Source organism: Haemaphysalis longicornis, unplaced genomic scaffold (assembly GCF_048455015.1).
Source record: "Haemaphysalis longicornis isolate Haplotype H1 unplaced genomic scaffold, Haemaphysalis longicornis Haplotype H1 scaffold_1, whole genome shotgun sequence".
Lineage (NCBI taxonomy): Eukaryota > Metazoa > Arthropoda > Arachnida > Ixodida > Ixodidae > Haemaphysalis > Haemaphysalis longicornis.
The window spans coordinates 413,056,777-413,071,615 of record NW_027526203.1 but is presented as its reverse complement, the minus strand read 5'-3'; the positions used below and the strand labels follow the sequence as shown (position 1 = coordinate 413,071,615).

General features: G+C 48.3%; 1 protein-coding gene across 1 annotated transcript in view; it reads right to left on the bottom strand.

The window, feature by feature from the left end:
* Atx-1 (Ataxin 1) overlaps positions 1 to 9,669 on the bottom strand; it is a 145,528-nt gene extending 135,859 nt beyond the window's left edge. Inside the window, exon 1 of the mRNA XM_077687041.1 lies at positions 9,601 to 9,669. Within this exon, the coding sequence (XP_077543167.1) occupies positions 9,601 to 9,619 (19 nt within the window). The 5' untranslated portion in view covers positions 9,620 to 9,669. The remainder of the gene's footprint in view (positions 1 to 9,600) is intronic.
* Positions 9,670 to 14,839: the final 5,170 nt, after the last annotated feature.

The following is a 14,839-nucleotide window of genomic DNA, read 5'->3' as shown; positions in this document are numbered from 1 at the left end:
GTGTGTGTGTGTGTGTGTGTGTGTGTGTGTGTGTGTGTAAGTTGTCAATATGCCCCTCTCTGCCCTGTCTTCTGTAAATATGTCACCTCTATCCTCTGTCTCTCCTCTCTACGAATCTGTCATCCTCTGCCCCAACCCCCCCACCAGCAGGCGTTCCGGTGTCCACCCCTAGGTGTGACAATTTACGCCTGCTGGTGGACTTTCCTTTCCTTTGACAATAAATTCATTCATTCATGGGCAGTCACGCTCGCGCGGGGCGAGGAGATGGACGAAAGCGGTGCAGGCGAAAATGGGGTGTTTTGATTTGCAATTACTGTGCTAATATTCATCGCTTTAACAAAAATTCTTGAAGGAGGTGATTACTATAATACTATATAATACTATATAATAATACTATAATACTATATAATATATAGGAGGTGATTACTATTAAAGAACAATACTTTACCTGAAAATAATCACGCCCATGTATCTGCGAAAACTCTTTCAGGGCCCCTTTAAGTGAACACCGGTGGACGCCTTGGCTATTTATCGTTTTTAACGGAAGAGGTAGCTTACTATTCAATGTTTGAGATCGCTTGGCGAATTCCTTCTAGCACATATTAATTCTACACCGGGTTTCTTTCTCGTGGTTGGTATTAGCACTGACAACTTGTCCAAGGTAGTTATATTCATCCACGCCTTCAGGCATTTCATTACCCAGGCTGAAGGTTAGGATTGATGTATATCTGTTTAACCTTACTTTCGATTTCTTCTTGTGCATATTGCGCCCTACGACGAAGCTTTCTAAGCAGAGTTTCCGATAGCAGGTGTTCGCCAGATTCACTGAACAAGACAATATCATCCTAAAAATCTAAGAATTGGCTCAAATATACTCAATTTACTCGCATCTCTGACTGCCTCAAATCAAGCTCCCTGAATAATCTTCTAGGCATGCTGTAAATAAGTTAGGTGAGGTGGTGTCTCCTTGTCTAACAATTCTCCTGACAGAGAGCTTTTCCCTCTTCTTGTGAAAAGTTCAAGATATATGAATATCTGGCCTGTGTATCTCTTGCATATCTCCCCCAAGAGCTTTATGAAAGAAATTTGTTATTCGCCAATCTCTCAATGCTTTCAGTACTGCAGCTGTATCTACATAATCCATAAATGCCACGTTAAATGGTTAATTATTATGCGAGTTTTAGGGGCGAGGCCCCTTAGGGGCTCGGGCTGTCGGCGTCTTCTGTCGTCGTCGTCTCATGTAGTCACAATGCTAAAACACCGGGACACGCGTTTTCCAACGCCTCGCGCTGGAACGTAACGCGTACTGAAAGAACACACCGGGACACTCGTTTTCCGACGCCTCGCGCTAGAACGCTTCGTGCTTCAAAGACACGAGACTTTTACAGCAAAGCTGTATACCTCTACCCTCACAATGGTTTCATCTCCGTGGGCAAAAACTCAAAGGTGCCAAGAATACACATACACTGCATGCTTCGCCCCTCCACAGCTTATACGTTTGCGGATATGGCCCGGTTTTTCATACTACCTGATTCATCGCATGGATGTGTTCAATTAATAAGTAACTATACTACTTGCATACAACATAGAGTAGGCTGATGGGACTGCAGCATTAAGCTGTTCGAAGATATGCAAATATGTAAACAAGAACCACCCCAGCTACAATTTCCGGAACTCGGCTGCGCACCACCCGCGATGATGGCATTTGACAGAGAAAAGCAATATCGCTCCATGGGGAAATCATGGCGTCTCCTGAAAACTGAAGCTGTGGAAGTACAATACGATTGTCGCAAAGCTATGGTCGAGCTGCTTCGCTGCACTGGCGTATAAGAGCCGGTGTATGTTTTCTGAGCGTTTCGTTGAAAGAAGAGGGAGGGAAAATTCAACGTTTTTTTCAACGTGTCTTACAAGCCGAACTTCATAGCTGACCTGTGACATGCTTAGCATGATTAGGCTGGATGATTTAGATGATGTTGATGGTAACCACGATGGTTATGGTAAACAAAATTTTCTCGGGTTTAACACTTCTAATTCAGTTGTCACGAGCGAAAGCAAAGACTATGCCCTCAGTGTTTCGTGAAATTTTGTGTGCGTTTGAGATTTTGTATCCTGCTGTCTAGCTATATCTAGTGCTGGATGATTGGATTCATCGTTTCGCTTGCGCTGAACGAGCGCACAGACAGCACAGCCAACCCGTCATTGAGGATCAGGAACCAAGAGCCGCGAAGCAGCTATTTCATGCGCATGCATGATGTGTTGCTCTCTATAGTCTTCATTTCTGTAAACTCAGACAGGGCAGTGTTTTCATATATCATTCGTTAAAGGCTCGTCTAGTCCAGTGGTTCGCTTGCGTTGAACCGCGCGCACAGACAGCCAGGCCGCCACTGGGCGATAATGCGCAGGCGCAACAGCCTTTTCACCATCGCCTAGTCACGTGGTAACGCTGTGGCGAAGATCCAAGCAAGCGAAGAGATAAGAAAGAAAGGCGCAGCTTGCGCGCTGGCGGACGAAGGTCAATGCAACGTGATGAATGACCTTGAAAGATGCAGGGTAGCAGAGATTTCGCTCTGAAAACCCCAGTCTCATGGATAATATATAGTTATAGGGATGCACTTGTGAATACGCGGGGAAGTGGCAGATAAACTATAGGTCTGTTTAGATCTATTTCATGTTTTTAACCTGCGGGGGGCCAAGCAATAATTTTGAGAGCGCGTGCTCAACACTGCACCAAACAGTCTTCCTTGGCACAAGGCCGTCGTGAAGGGCCATGTCTCCGGTGTGCTTCACTGAACTTGTTTTCGTTTCTGTTTTCGAAGCTGATTTCGAAGCTGTTCTCCAATGGAAAATGGAAAATAATGTGAAGAAAAGCTTCGCACATTTGCGTGCACTATAGTTTGGCGGGATAAAAAGGTAAAATATTCCTTCAATGCAGGTTACAACCAAACTGTTAAATTCTTATGTGCTCGTGGATGTCCACACGCACGTCAGTGAGCAATTTTTGGAGCCTACAAAAGCTCGAAAAGCTCACCACCGAGTGGGGTGAGAACATTGGTTACAAAATATTTCCAATTTCGGGGCAAAAATAAACGATACACATTCCAGAAAAAAAAAAAGGAATAAGTGTCGAGAAACACAATACCATAGTTTCGATTGCCGTTTCGCAACGACTAAGGCCATGATTTTTATACCGAGTGCGAACAAGTGCGTTTTGTTTTCGAAGTCTACGCTAAAAATGTCAATGCAAGGACACAGTCCCCCCCAAAAAAGACAAAATAAAAGGGTAAAGTTACAAAAAGCATGTTTCTAAACTCGTTGAAAGGGTGACTGCGTGTTTAGGCGTCCCGCATGCGCTGTTTTGACGCCCTGCTGCTTTGCCGCCGAAATGTTATGACGCGTACTGCTATGTATGTGGCGTTTTGTCGCATTATGTCTTGTCACTAGCGTTTTGTCCCCACCTCTGCGGGATATCCTCCCCAAAAAACTCGGCACTTCGACAGTGTGTACGAAGAATGGTAAAATGCATCCCTTCAGACCTTTTAGTAAGGTTAAGGGGACCATATGTGTACAGGGAACTCCCGTTAAGACGAATTGCCGAACAACGTGGGAACGTTTGTTTGGTTTTCCACAGACCCAATGCAAAAAAAAAAAAAAAAAAAAAAACTCTACTTGAGATGAACAGCCTTGCACGTAAAATCTTCGGTTACTGAGACAACTTTCGCGGTGACCACCACTGCTGGCGATTCTGGGTAGCGGACATGTCAGTCTTGGAGGAGTGCGGCGGGGCATTCACGCAACCAGAGGAAAAGAAAACTAAAAGAAAACCACGGCGAAAAGCGCATTGGCGCCATGGAGGAGGGAGGGAGCGAGAAAAAAAAATGGCCGTGTATCTGCACCTTTCGTTGCAAATGTCGTCAAAAGACGATAGTCTTTATCGGCTTTTGCGAAGTAAATGCCTCCCTTCGCTTTCCCGCTCACCTCTGATGTTGTTCCTCTTGCGTCGCGCTCCTCCCAAGGTAAGGACGCCAAAGGTTTGCTTAAATCATTTTAAATTTCCCGCGTTCCACTGCTCCAAACCGGGTGTCTCGATGCGAACGCTGCTGTACGGCGAAGACGTGCGTTAATCGAGGCGCCCTACTTCAGCGTTTATAGAACCGCGTTTCCATACTCCACGTGCGTTGCAAGCAGAACGTGGAACCTATCTAGTGGAACCTTGACTAACTTTTGCCGGTTGATTTCTTAAAATGGCGCCAGAAGCTATAGTGGCGCGGGCGACAGCAGGCGACGGCGGAGTGAATTCTTTTTCTGCAGTTGGTGAAGTATTTAATTTCGCAGAAGTCAAGCATGTTTGATTTTTTTATAAAGTAACACTGCAAATATCACTTCTGTATTGATTTGTTGTCTCATATTTGCGTAATGTCTTGTTCTTCTTCAACAATGTTGACAAGTATGAACGTTACACCGGACATAGACGGGTAGATTTAGCTGTGACTATGTAAGACTATTGCGCAGGCATTGTTTTGCTTTGGCCGGGTGGCTGAATCGAGTCACAGACAGACAGACGGACAGACATACAGACATACAGACAGACCAAAATTTCTGGGTTTAAGTAGCCCAAGAAAGACTATCGTCTTAAAAAAAATCACACATGTGAAAGGACGCTCGCGCTCGAAAGCAGGAGAGGCCCTCAGTCCAAGGCTCCTTCGGCGGCTGCTGTCCTGCGCGCCCGGTCCACCAACTGTCGCTGGTCCTCGGGGTCTGAACTGCACAGCGCCGCAGCTTTTGCGTACACTGGCTTGAAACGATTTTCTGGCTTGAGTACAGTCTAGCGAAAGATGCTGATTGATTGCAGGGTTTAACGCGCCGACGCAACGCAGGCGATGAGGCGCGCCGTAGTGGAGGGCTCCGGATTAATTTTGACCACCTGGGGATCTTTAACGTGCGCCGAAATCTCGTGCACACGGGCGTTTTTGCTTTTTGCCTCCATCAGAAAAGCGGCTGCCGCGGCCGGGAATCGAACCCGCGACCTCGTGCTCAGCAGCGCAACGCCTTAGCCACTGAGCCTTCGCGGCGTGTTAGCGAAAGATGCTGCCTTTTGCTTTTCTTGGCATAAATTTCTACCACGGGGGGGGGGGGGGGGGTATATTAAAGGGAAACCCAGTCTCACTCGTCATTTGTGTTCGTTTGGTTTCGAAACCTGGGGAAGGCGATAGAGAAGTTCCATCAGCATCTGACGGTCATGTGAGCAGTATCTTTTGGAATTGCTCCAAGGCAAGCAGATCAACAGCTTCAATGCCGGATGAAGGCTTCGAACGACGAGCGTCTTAACTGAAGAAAAACGCCAACAAAATCGCGAGGTGCTAAAACGCCTAACTCATGTAGTTCTCGCGAAACGGGACAGGATATTAGGAAGGCGCAGAGCGACGAAAGTGGAGAGCAAGGCCTTCTAGAGACAATAATTTTTAATTCACAAATATTTTAATTACAAATAATGAATTTGATGATCAAAGCCTTTTTATTACACATAATTAATTCGATGCGTAATACAGGAGCCGGATCGAAGGGGGGGGGGGCGCCCTGAAAAGAATTGTCCCCTTCTCATGCGGGACCCTGTGCACGTCTATATATCTTAACGTCTGTGTATGCTCAACAGGAAGCGGTGCCTTCAGCGACTTCGGGTTCAACAGGGGCAACAGTTGGCGCTGCCAAGCTTCCTCTCGCTTCCATTAGCGTCGGGGTTCAGGCCGCTGCCTCCACTCCCGTCTACCTTCTTCCTTCTACTTCCATCCCTGCTGCTCTGTAATTCACGGCTGTCTGTGGCACTGACTTCGAAGTGGTTCTTAGCACCAGGCACCGCCTTTCTTCCAGCAAGCAAGATACCTTCGTGGATCTTGCTTGCTGGAAATCCTTCCCTTGGATACCCTTCGAAGACCCCTTCGAATGGTTTAGTCTCGCCGTCAGTTCCGGCCTGATCAAGAAGCTGTTTTCTATCCGGTTTCACGGTATTCGGGCACAACAACTCGACTTCCCAATTTTCTTCTCCATTTCGCTTAGAGTTGAGGTCAAGACCACTGTTCCCAAGTCGGTCCACGCTCTTCACGGCACTCTGATCCTCGCTCAAGCCACCACTGAATGTGCGGCTGTTACTTGGGCATACCTCCTCCTTCAGGGTAATGTGGTCGGTCTGGTCGGCACCTTCTTTCAGAGTGCGCGATCCCTCCACGCCCCTAAGGTATCGGTCGGTCTCCCCGTTACTTCGAGCCTTGATCACGAAACAGCCCTTTCGCTGGCGTCGCAGAATACGGGCGTATTTTGAGGTCCCAATTTTCGTCGTCGCGTGTGATTCACACAAAGTCCTGGAACACTGTTTCCATACGGTCTGTTTTTTTCACTGCCCTTTCATCCTTGCGCCAGTCACCCCCGTGTTCACGGCTGTCAGCGGATTGCGCCTTCACCCTACCGCTATCGTTCTTGGCTGGAACGTCTTGAAGTGTGCGCGATATCTGTTAAGAAATACCGAGGCGCGCAGGCAGGGCACGTCAGCAGGAAGTGAGGAAGAGAAGAATCGGCTGGAGCCCATTACTTTGCATGTTGCCTCCATCACCGTTTCGGAAGCCGGGTGCTATCTTCAATTGTTTGGCGGCACCCTGTCGTGATACTGGCTGGTGCTGAGATCCCCACCGTCTAGCTTCGGCGACTGGCGCCATGAACGTTCTTCGCATTCGCAGCACCTTCAAGTTTGTGCGTGGCCCGCAACACGTCGTAGCTTCTTCAGAATTCGGAGGCCTCATTCTTGAATGGTTCCTGTCACTGCTGCGTGCTGGACGCAATTTCCCAGCGTGGAACTCGGAAATGACCCCCGGCCAACACGGACCCCTGGCAGTTGTTTCGCCGTACCTCCTGCTTCTGATGACCCGCAGGTCGTGGGCCAACTTCGAAGTTCGCGGGTCCACTGGGACGACATATTCGAATTAGCAAAGATCATGTCTGGAAATCGTCACAATCAAGTACAAGTATGCTCGTTGATTTGTGCGCCATTATCGAACAAAGACAGGCTGAATTTCGAAAGCTGAATGGACAAATTCAGCGCTTTCTCGACTTTGACAGCTTTGTAAAACCCATAGACGAAGCCGAAAAGTGTGCATGCGTGATCAGCGCAGTAAGGTTTTATTTAAAGGACGAACCTCTCAGGCCGAGATGACGGCGCCGAGAATGACCATGGTTGTCATGCAGCCACTCGCTACCGCGGCTGCTGCGCGCGTCGTGGAACTCGATGGCGAGGGCACTGCACTAGATAAAGACGCCATGCAAGACCATGGGGTGCCGAACCAGAAAGAGGGGCGCCAGAAACGGCCGTGTTTTCTGTGACTGCCGTTAATGGGTAGGCTCAACGACACTGTCGGGACCTAGGCGGTGCTGACGGAATTTTCGTTTTAGAGACGTCACAGCGGCTCTGCCGTGACCATAGCTTCGCCGACGCGCCTTCCGCTTTGGAGATGCCTAAGTGGCCCTACCGCGATGCTGGCATCGCTGTCGCGACTCCCACTTCGGAAACGTCTCAACGGCCCTTTCGTGACCCCAGCATCTCTGACTTGACTACCGCTTCGGAGACGTCTGACCGATCCTGCTGCAACCCTAGCGTCGGTGAGGCGACTCTCGTTTTGGAGGCGTCCCAGTGGTCCTGTGCGACCCGTTTACGTTGGCGACGCGGCTCTCGTTTTGCAAACATCTCAGCAATCCTGCTGTGATTCGAAGATAACTTTATTGTACCCGGCTGCGAAACCGTGGCTCGTGCAGAAAGCAGTGACGCCTCAGGCGGTGGCAAAGGCTCCGCTTCCCCGCCGCTCCGCGAGCGAGCTTCGACCCCGGGGACGAGCTACAGCCGCGCTCATCCAAGCCTCGTTTCAAGGCATACACGAGGGGAAGCGCACCGGCTGCGGCTGCTTCGGTGGTAGCGACCCTTTCTCTGGCAAGGCCGAGTCGATGCTGGACGCGCCGTTTTGCCATGTTTTCGAGTGCGACGAGAGCGAAGTCTCCTGGTCCGCCAAGGAAACCGACCTGCTGCTCGAATACATCCATTACTTCGTACAGGGCGGACCGGACCTGAACATAATGACAGTGCCACTACCTTCACCGCATGCTCTCTGGCAACTTGGCTGCCCGCATCAGCTTTTCCCGTTCGATCCTGGCAACGTCCTCGTAGCCGATAGCCTGGAGAGTCACCATGAAAGACACCATGTCTTTCATGGTGAACAGACGAACTTTCGCAATCTTCAGTTTTAGTCCCCCTAGGACACTTTGGTGCCGCAAACCATAAAGCGCTCGTTTCCAGAAAAGCTGGCTATGCACTCGTTCTGCCTGACTCAAATGACCAAGCTGTTCCCCAGCAAGGATGGCACCAAGACTGCATATGGCAGACCCATGCTCCACTAGATCTTCCAGCCATCCGGGAAGTTACGCTACTGCGACATTATATGCCGCAGACTGCTCAGACACTGCTCAGACAGCTAATTGTAGAGGTGACCGGACTTCACCGCAGCTCGTGTCACTGACAGACGCCGCACAGTTTCTCGGCGTCGCTGCTCATCGTGCATGGGCCAAACCACTACGATCAAAGCCCAGGCCTCTGTGTCGAGGCAGCTTCCACGCATCGGTCTTCTGCAGCCAGGTCACTGCCTTAGTAGCTGGACGGAGCTCTGCTAACCATAGGGGATCTTCGACTAACGCCTGCACACGAAGTGCGAGACTAGTTTTGCAAACAGTTGGACCGCTTCATGACTCCTTGCCCGCAACCGCTGCGCCTTCGTGTCGCAGAATCGTGCATACACGCGCCAGCAAGATGGCTCGAAAGCGTTTCTTCAGCGTCTATCAGGCCCGAAAGAAGCGTAACGCAAAACAGGAACCTCTTAGCTACGCAGCGAAGCATAGTACAGACTACGAATGAATGCTGGATATGCTGGCTCAAGGCGCGACTGAAGGTAACGACGCGTGGCGGGAATGAAAGGCGACGAGCGTCGTGAGCACGACGCCCCGAAGCTACAGGCTGGACGAAAAAGCCGCACACACTTTCGTCCCAACCAAGTTATGCCCCGAAGCCCGCGAAGTCATTTCAAATGGTGCTACGTGAACTCCATTGTGCAGTTCAGACCCTGACATTAACGACGATGTAAATATCACTAAAGGCTTCGCTTACGTCGAGTCCCACATATGTGTGGTATTGGCATCCGCCCATTTTTATTTCTATACCTTTTTCCACATTCAACGTAATTGCCCTCACTGAAACTTAGCTCCCTTCACAATTACCGTCAGGTGATTATTTCACCGGTAATTATGCTGTCTTTCGTAGTGACCGCGAAACCTCCACCTCTAAAAAGTTACGATGGTGAAGTGCTTATTGTTGTGGACAAGTCGTTAAATTGCTGTCGTCGCTCAGACCTGGAGACTGCTTAAGAATCAGTGTGGGTGGAAGCTCTCGATGGAAGCAGAAATAGTACCTTAGCTTGCACTTTTTATATTGGCCATCCATTAACTACGCCGAATTTCAGCGCTATGTCGCATCAGTAGAGGGTGCTGTAACGCTTACTCAGGCACAAAATTTCTCACCTCTGGTGACTTCAATCATCAATGCTCCCGGCGTGGACTGCCGGCGCGGCACTGTCAGCCACAGTCATCATCACTGCGTTGGCCAGAAAGGTTACTGTCTGTTAGACTTTCTTTCAGGGTCTAGAAAAGAGAAATAACATCTGTGCCCGTTTTAAACCTTTGCTTTTCAAACCTGGCGGGCCTTACTATTTTTTATCTTATGTGTTGCTGGTCCGTCCTCACAAATTTTACCCTATCCTCCATATATCACTGTCGTACGTGTCGCAGCAATAAATATGTCCCGGCCATTCTCTACACATGACGCAGAGTTACGCTGCTGGAGATTACGTTGCTTTTATAAGTACTTGTGTAACATCGACTGGTCCGTTTTGGTTGAACTTCCCCCAGTTGATGACCAAAAATAAACTGTCCACAATTGTTCGGCAAGAAATGCGGATGTTTGCACCAAAAAAGTCCGGCAAGAAATCTAAATTTCGTAACTGGTTTTACACGGAACTGCGAAAGGCTCTAAAATGTAAAGCCGGTGCTCACAGGCAAACTAGCCGCGCACAACCTTAAACTGTTACAAATAGTAGTTTTTAAAGAAGTTTAAAAAATTATGCGTGCAAAAACGATGAATCGTGAAGTTCTTACATCTGAACAAATTAATTTACTGATGTGTTTGGTTTCGGTTAGCGTAAAACAGTGCAAACAAAACTTGACGCAGATCAACAATGCCGATTGCTGTCTTCAAAATAAAGTTCACAATAAAAATTAAAGAAACGTTAAATATATATTCAATGGAGTAGGCCAAACAAGCCTGCTAGATAAAATTAACCTGCTATCGTAAGGCAAAAACTCCTGTTGTTCAGCAACTCATCGAAATGGTGTAACCAAGTTCTATTGCACTTTTTGCTATGTGTAATCCTTTGTTGTAGCCGTAACTGCTGAAGCATAGGGCTACGCAGAGAAGAACAGTGACACCTACTTAATTCATTCCTTGTATTTAAATTACCTTTGCACGTCCGGTTGCATGATTTAGCCGGCTAATAAGATAAGGTACAACCTCGATTCTGATTACAAAGGTTCAAATCCATCAGGTGAGAGTTTAAAAAGAAATATTGTTTTGTTTTGTAATTGCAGGTGCAGATTGGGCCAAATGTGGCTGTGCCCTACGCGAAATGGACGTTGCTGATGCGAAGCACATCCAATGGAGAATTGTGCCTGAATCTGGCTCCGCGTTTATGGGACTCCACAGAAGCGGCTGTGCAGGGCGTGAAGGGCAGGCTTGCCACAGAAGGGCACTGGCGGTTGAGAAAACAGCGTCATCGGTCAATGTGGAAGTTGTAAAAGTATGTATACATTGATTTTATATTGAAATAAGAGTTGGCAGTCAAGAAAATCTCGGAAAGCAAGGGGGAGGATGTGGTAGGTCATTGAAACAGATAAAGAATTCGGAAAGAAAGAAAGGAAGTGGAGAAAAAATGCCCGCCAGGTGGGATCCGAACCCACGACCTCCAGAATACCGGTCTGGTGCGATAACCACTACGCTACCGGCGGGGCGATTTTCCCCTCCACTTTCTGGGGTATTTATGTTTATGTATTTTTTGTTTCCTTTGCTTGGGGGTGGTAGCCAGCGCCACTCGGACTACTCGGGGTGAAGGGGACCTTCTTTTTAACCCCCTGGCCGTGACTCGAGTGTCTACGACATGTCGAAAGTGGTCGACCAGCGTTGAACCCTCTTAAGCTTCCTATGGCACCAAGACTGGCTTAAGAGGGTTCAACGGTGGAGGGGAAAATCGTCCCGCCGGTAGCGTAGTGGTTATCGCACCAGACCGGTATTCTGGAGGTCGTGGGTTCGGATCCCACCTGGCGGGCATTTTTTCTCCACTTTCTTTCTTTCTTTCCAAATTCTTTATCTGTTTCAATGACCTACCTCATCCTCCCCCTTGCTTTCCGAAGTTTTCTTGACTGCCAACTCTTATTTCTGTGTTATTTTCAACGAGCCCCTCATTTCCTATTCTGTTTCGCTTTATTTTATGTTGTTATACGTGCTCCTTCTGAAAAAAAAAGTTTCAAGGTTATGTTGCCAATTGATGTAATACTTCGAGCGCAATAATATGTTCAAATTTTATAACGCACAAATCTTTGCCTTAATGAGCACAAAGCAGTGCGAGTAGGCGACCGACTGGTCGTCGTACCCGTTTTAAGTCGATATTGTTACTGTGAAATCAGTGTTCATTACAGATAGAAAAACGGTCTTAGTTCTCCAACCTTACATTAGGCTAAGTGGCAGTTTACTTTTAATCTCAGAGGTGACTTAATACGTTAATGAAATGCGGGAAATTTGCGGGGTGAAGCATATTTTATGCTTTAGTCTATTTATACACGCAGGTTACTTAGATGTGCGTGTGAATTAACAACACTGACGCAATCACCCGCCTCCTTTTCCGGAAGAATTTTGCTATTTACATGCCCAACGATATTTAAAAGTTCCCGGCATCACTCGGTCATGTTTTTGAGAATGAGAGCTAGAGTATGGACTTCTGTTATTACGGCGAAGCTGTCTAAGGCTAGAATCCAGCAGATCGCCTCCGGCGACAGAACCAGTGTAGACCAACAATTTTCACCGAAAAAAAAACAATAAAAAAGTAGAACGAGGTCCTAGGGCCTCAATATTTTGATATAAAACGAAATATATTGCCCTCGAAAAAATGGCTTTCCTGCAATGCATTTGTGTTTAGAGGTGAAGCCAACCATGAAGGAATTGTGTAAGCATGGGCTTTGTAAGCTGGCAGTCCCGCACTGTGTGTTGCAGTTAAGCATGGTAATCTGCGGAGGGAATATAGTTACATCCTCACTTTATACTCCTCGCCACCGCTACCACCTCTTTCCCGAATCGTGTATACTCCTCGCCATGCGTGGTTTCTCCCCCCCCCCCCCCTCCCCTGACATTGCACAATGCCGCACACTCCTCGGGGGCCATCTGTGCGGCGCTCTGGAGCCGCTATTGTCCCTACCCACCAATCACGTGTCTTTAGTCTGTGACGTAGAGATCGCGCCACTGTCCTCATAATTCAACGTAGCAAATCCTCAATGATCTAGACCCCAACATGGCAAATCCCACCAGAGCGCCAGCTTCGTTGAACTTCCCTCTTCACATGGTGAAATGGCTCTGATTATTTCGACGGAGCACCTTAATTTACACGTGTTATGCGCCTAGTATCTTACATGGTCACAGTTTTCGTTAGTTTATTCCTTTAGAACACATTTTATTTATTTCTAAAAAGGTGTGAAGCAGTAAATGTGGCTTGCTTTATATCCAAGATTCCTTTTGATATGTGACCTGCCATCTACTTTCAGAACTCCCTACTCAGGCCTTCGTCCACTGCGCCCTCAAGTCAGAGGCGAGCCACCATGGAAAGAGGGTCCGCGCGCAATAAAAATAAACCCGTGGAGTGAGCGCAGTCTCTGACATTACTTCTTGCCCATTTGACAGCGAAAGCGCCTCTGCAGCCGTATATGCACCCGGGTATATTCTAGCAAGAACCTGCTACGGCTGCCATTTCTGTGAAATTCACAGACCACCGTTCTGCACCATTTTGCACCATTCTGCCATCTGCACCACCATGCCTCCAAATACTGCCGTACCCAGTTTGCCATGCCCGGTATTAGGTATGGCGGTGTACCTGCTGCAATGATCCACCAGGATAGCGCGCGGCAACTCCTGCTATTCCCGGCACTGGACAAATTTCTGACAGGGTCAAATTAAAAAGGAAGAAAACAACTGCAACACTATGCACCCTTACGTAGGTCACAAAGTTCCTCCACCTAAACTTTTTTCCGCTAGAAATGCGCTTTGTGGCTACAGCTATACACAACATAGCAGGATATTGTCGCCTTATGCTGCGGCACGATTGTGGTATTAATCACGTTTATACCAATTAGTTTGAGCCTTTTATCATATTCATCCTATTCTGTGGGATAACAAAGTCCTTTAAATAGAAATTCGCCCCCCCCCCCCTCCCTGATGATTAATATATGGCTTAATACGATGGTTTTGATTCCGTGTAAAATCATATTCCCTTCGTCTAACGACAAAGATGGTTGAAACGCGAAGCTTTCTTCCACCGCAAATTGAGTTGACGGCAGCCGGCGATGCACTCACTGGTGGTCGCGATGCAACTACTACGGGCACCTGCGTCTAACGCCGAAACGCCTTGCACCAAAGCCAACTCTTTTACGTGTTCTGATGACGATGGTGATGATGATGATCACGAAGAAGAAGAAGAAGAAGGAGGTGCTGGTGGCCTTGAAGTGTAAGGCACGTACCCAGTCGGGCGGATTGGCCAGGGATAGTGTTGACTGCGCACCTGTGCTTGATGTGCCTTTGTGGAAATCCATTGCGTAAGTCGGTGTTCCTGCAGTGCGTTTTGGGCGTAACGATTTGAATTTTGGACTTTGACGTTGGACTTCGAAGCGATTGGCTTTGGACAAGAGAAAGCTTTGCGTTTCAACCATCTTTACAGTCATCATCGTCAGAAAAAACAAAAACAAAAAAGGCTTTCCTGCAGTGTGCGTTTCGGTGTGGACGGTCGCCAACAGTGAGGACGAGAAAGCTTCGCTTTAAAATCCAAACTGCTTAAGCCGTTTCGGAATGGCGCAATCGCATAGACGTCTGCCTCATACCGCGATGGACCCAGGTTCGGTTCCGACCAGAGGAAGCGTCGTCTTTTTTTTTTTTTTTTGAGGAGCTTGTGTAAAGTTGGCTTTCCTGTAGTGTGTTTTGCCATGCGGCGGACGCCATCAGTGAGGCATAGAAAGCTTCACTTTAATAATGAAAAGGCCGTCAGTCTTTGACTCTTTGCGAAGCTGCGGAACGCGGATAATGTGGGCTGACTGCTCGCGAATTACGTTTTCGCGTACGCGCTGAAAGTGTCCAAGGTGGCATGTGCGGCGCACAATAAGCGTTCCGCTTAGGCCATTGCATGCCTGGAGCACTGCCACTCGGTCGGCTTGCGCTGAATCGTGGCCAGCGTTGTTTAATCAGGCGTCTAAACATCGCACTATCGGGGCCCAGCCGCATACTCCCGTCGCTCGCGTGAACTCGACGAAACACCGCGCAGATAATGCAACCCGCGCGCTCGTCCACTCTCGCATGTTTGCGCTCTGTCGCGTCGTTCGCCGAGGCTTACTGATTTGGCCCGTTCAGGAACGGCGAGCGACGCCTTGAGCGCGTGCAGCAGAGAGCTTGGCTGGT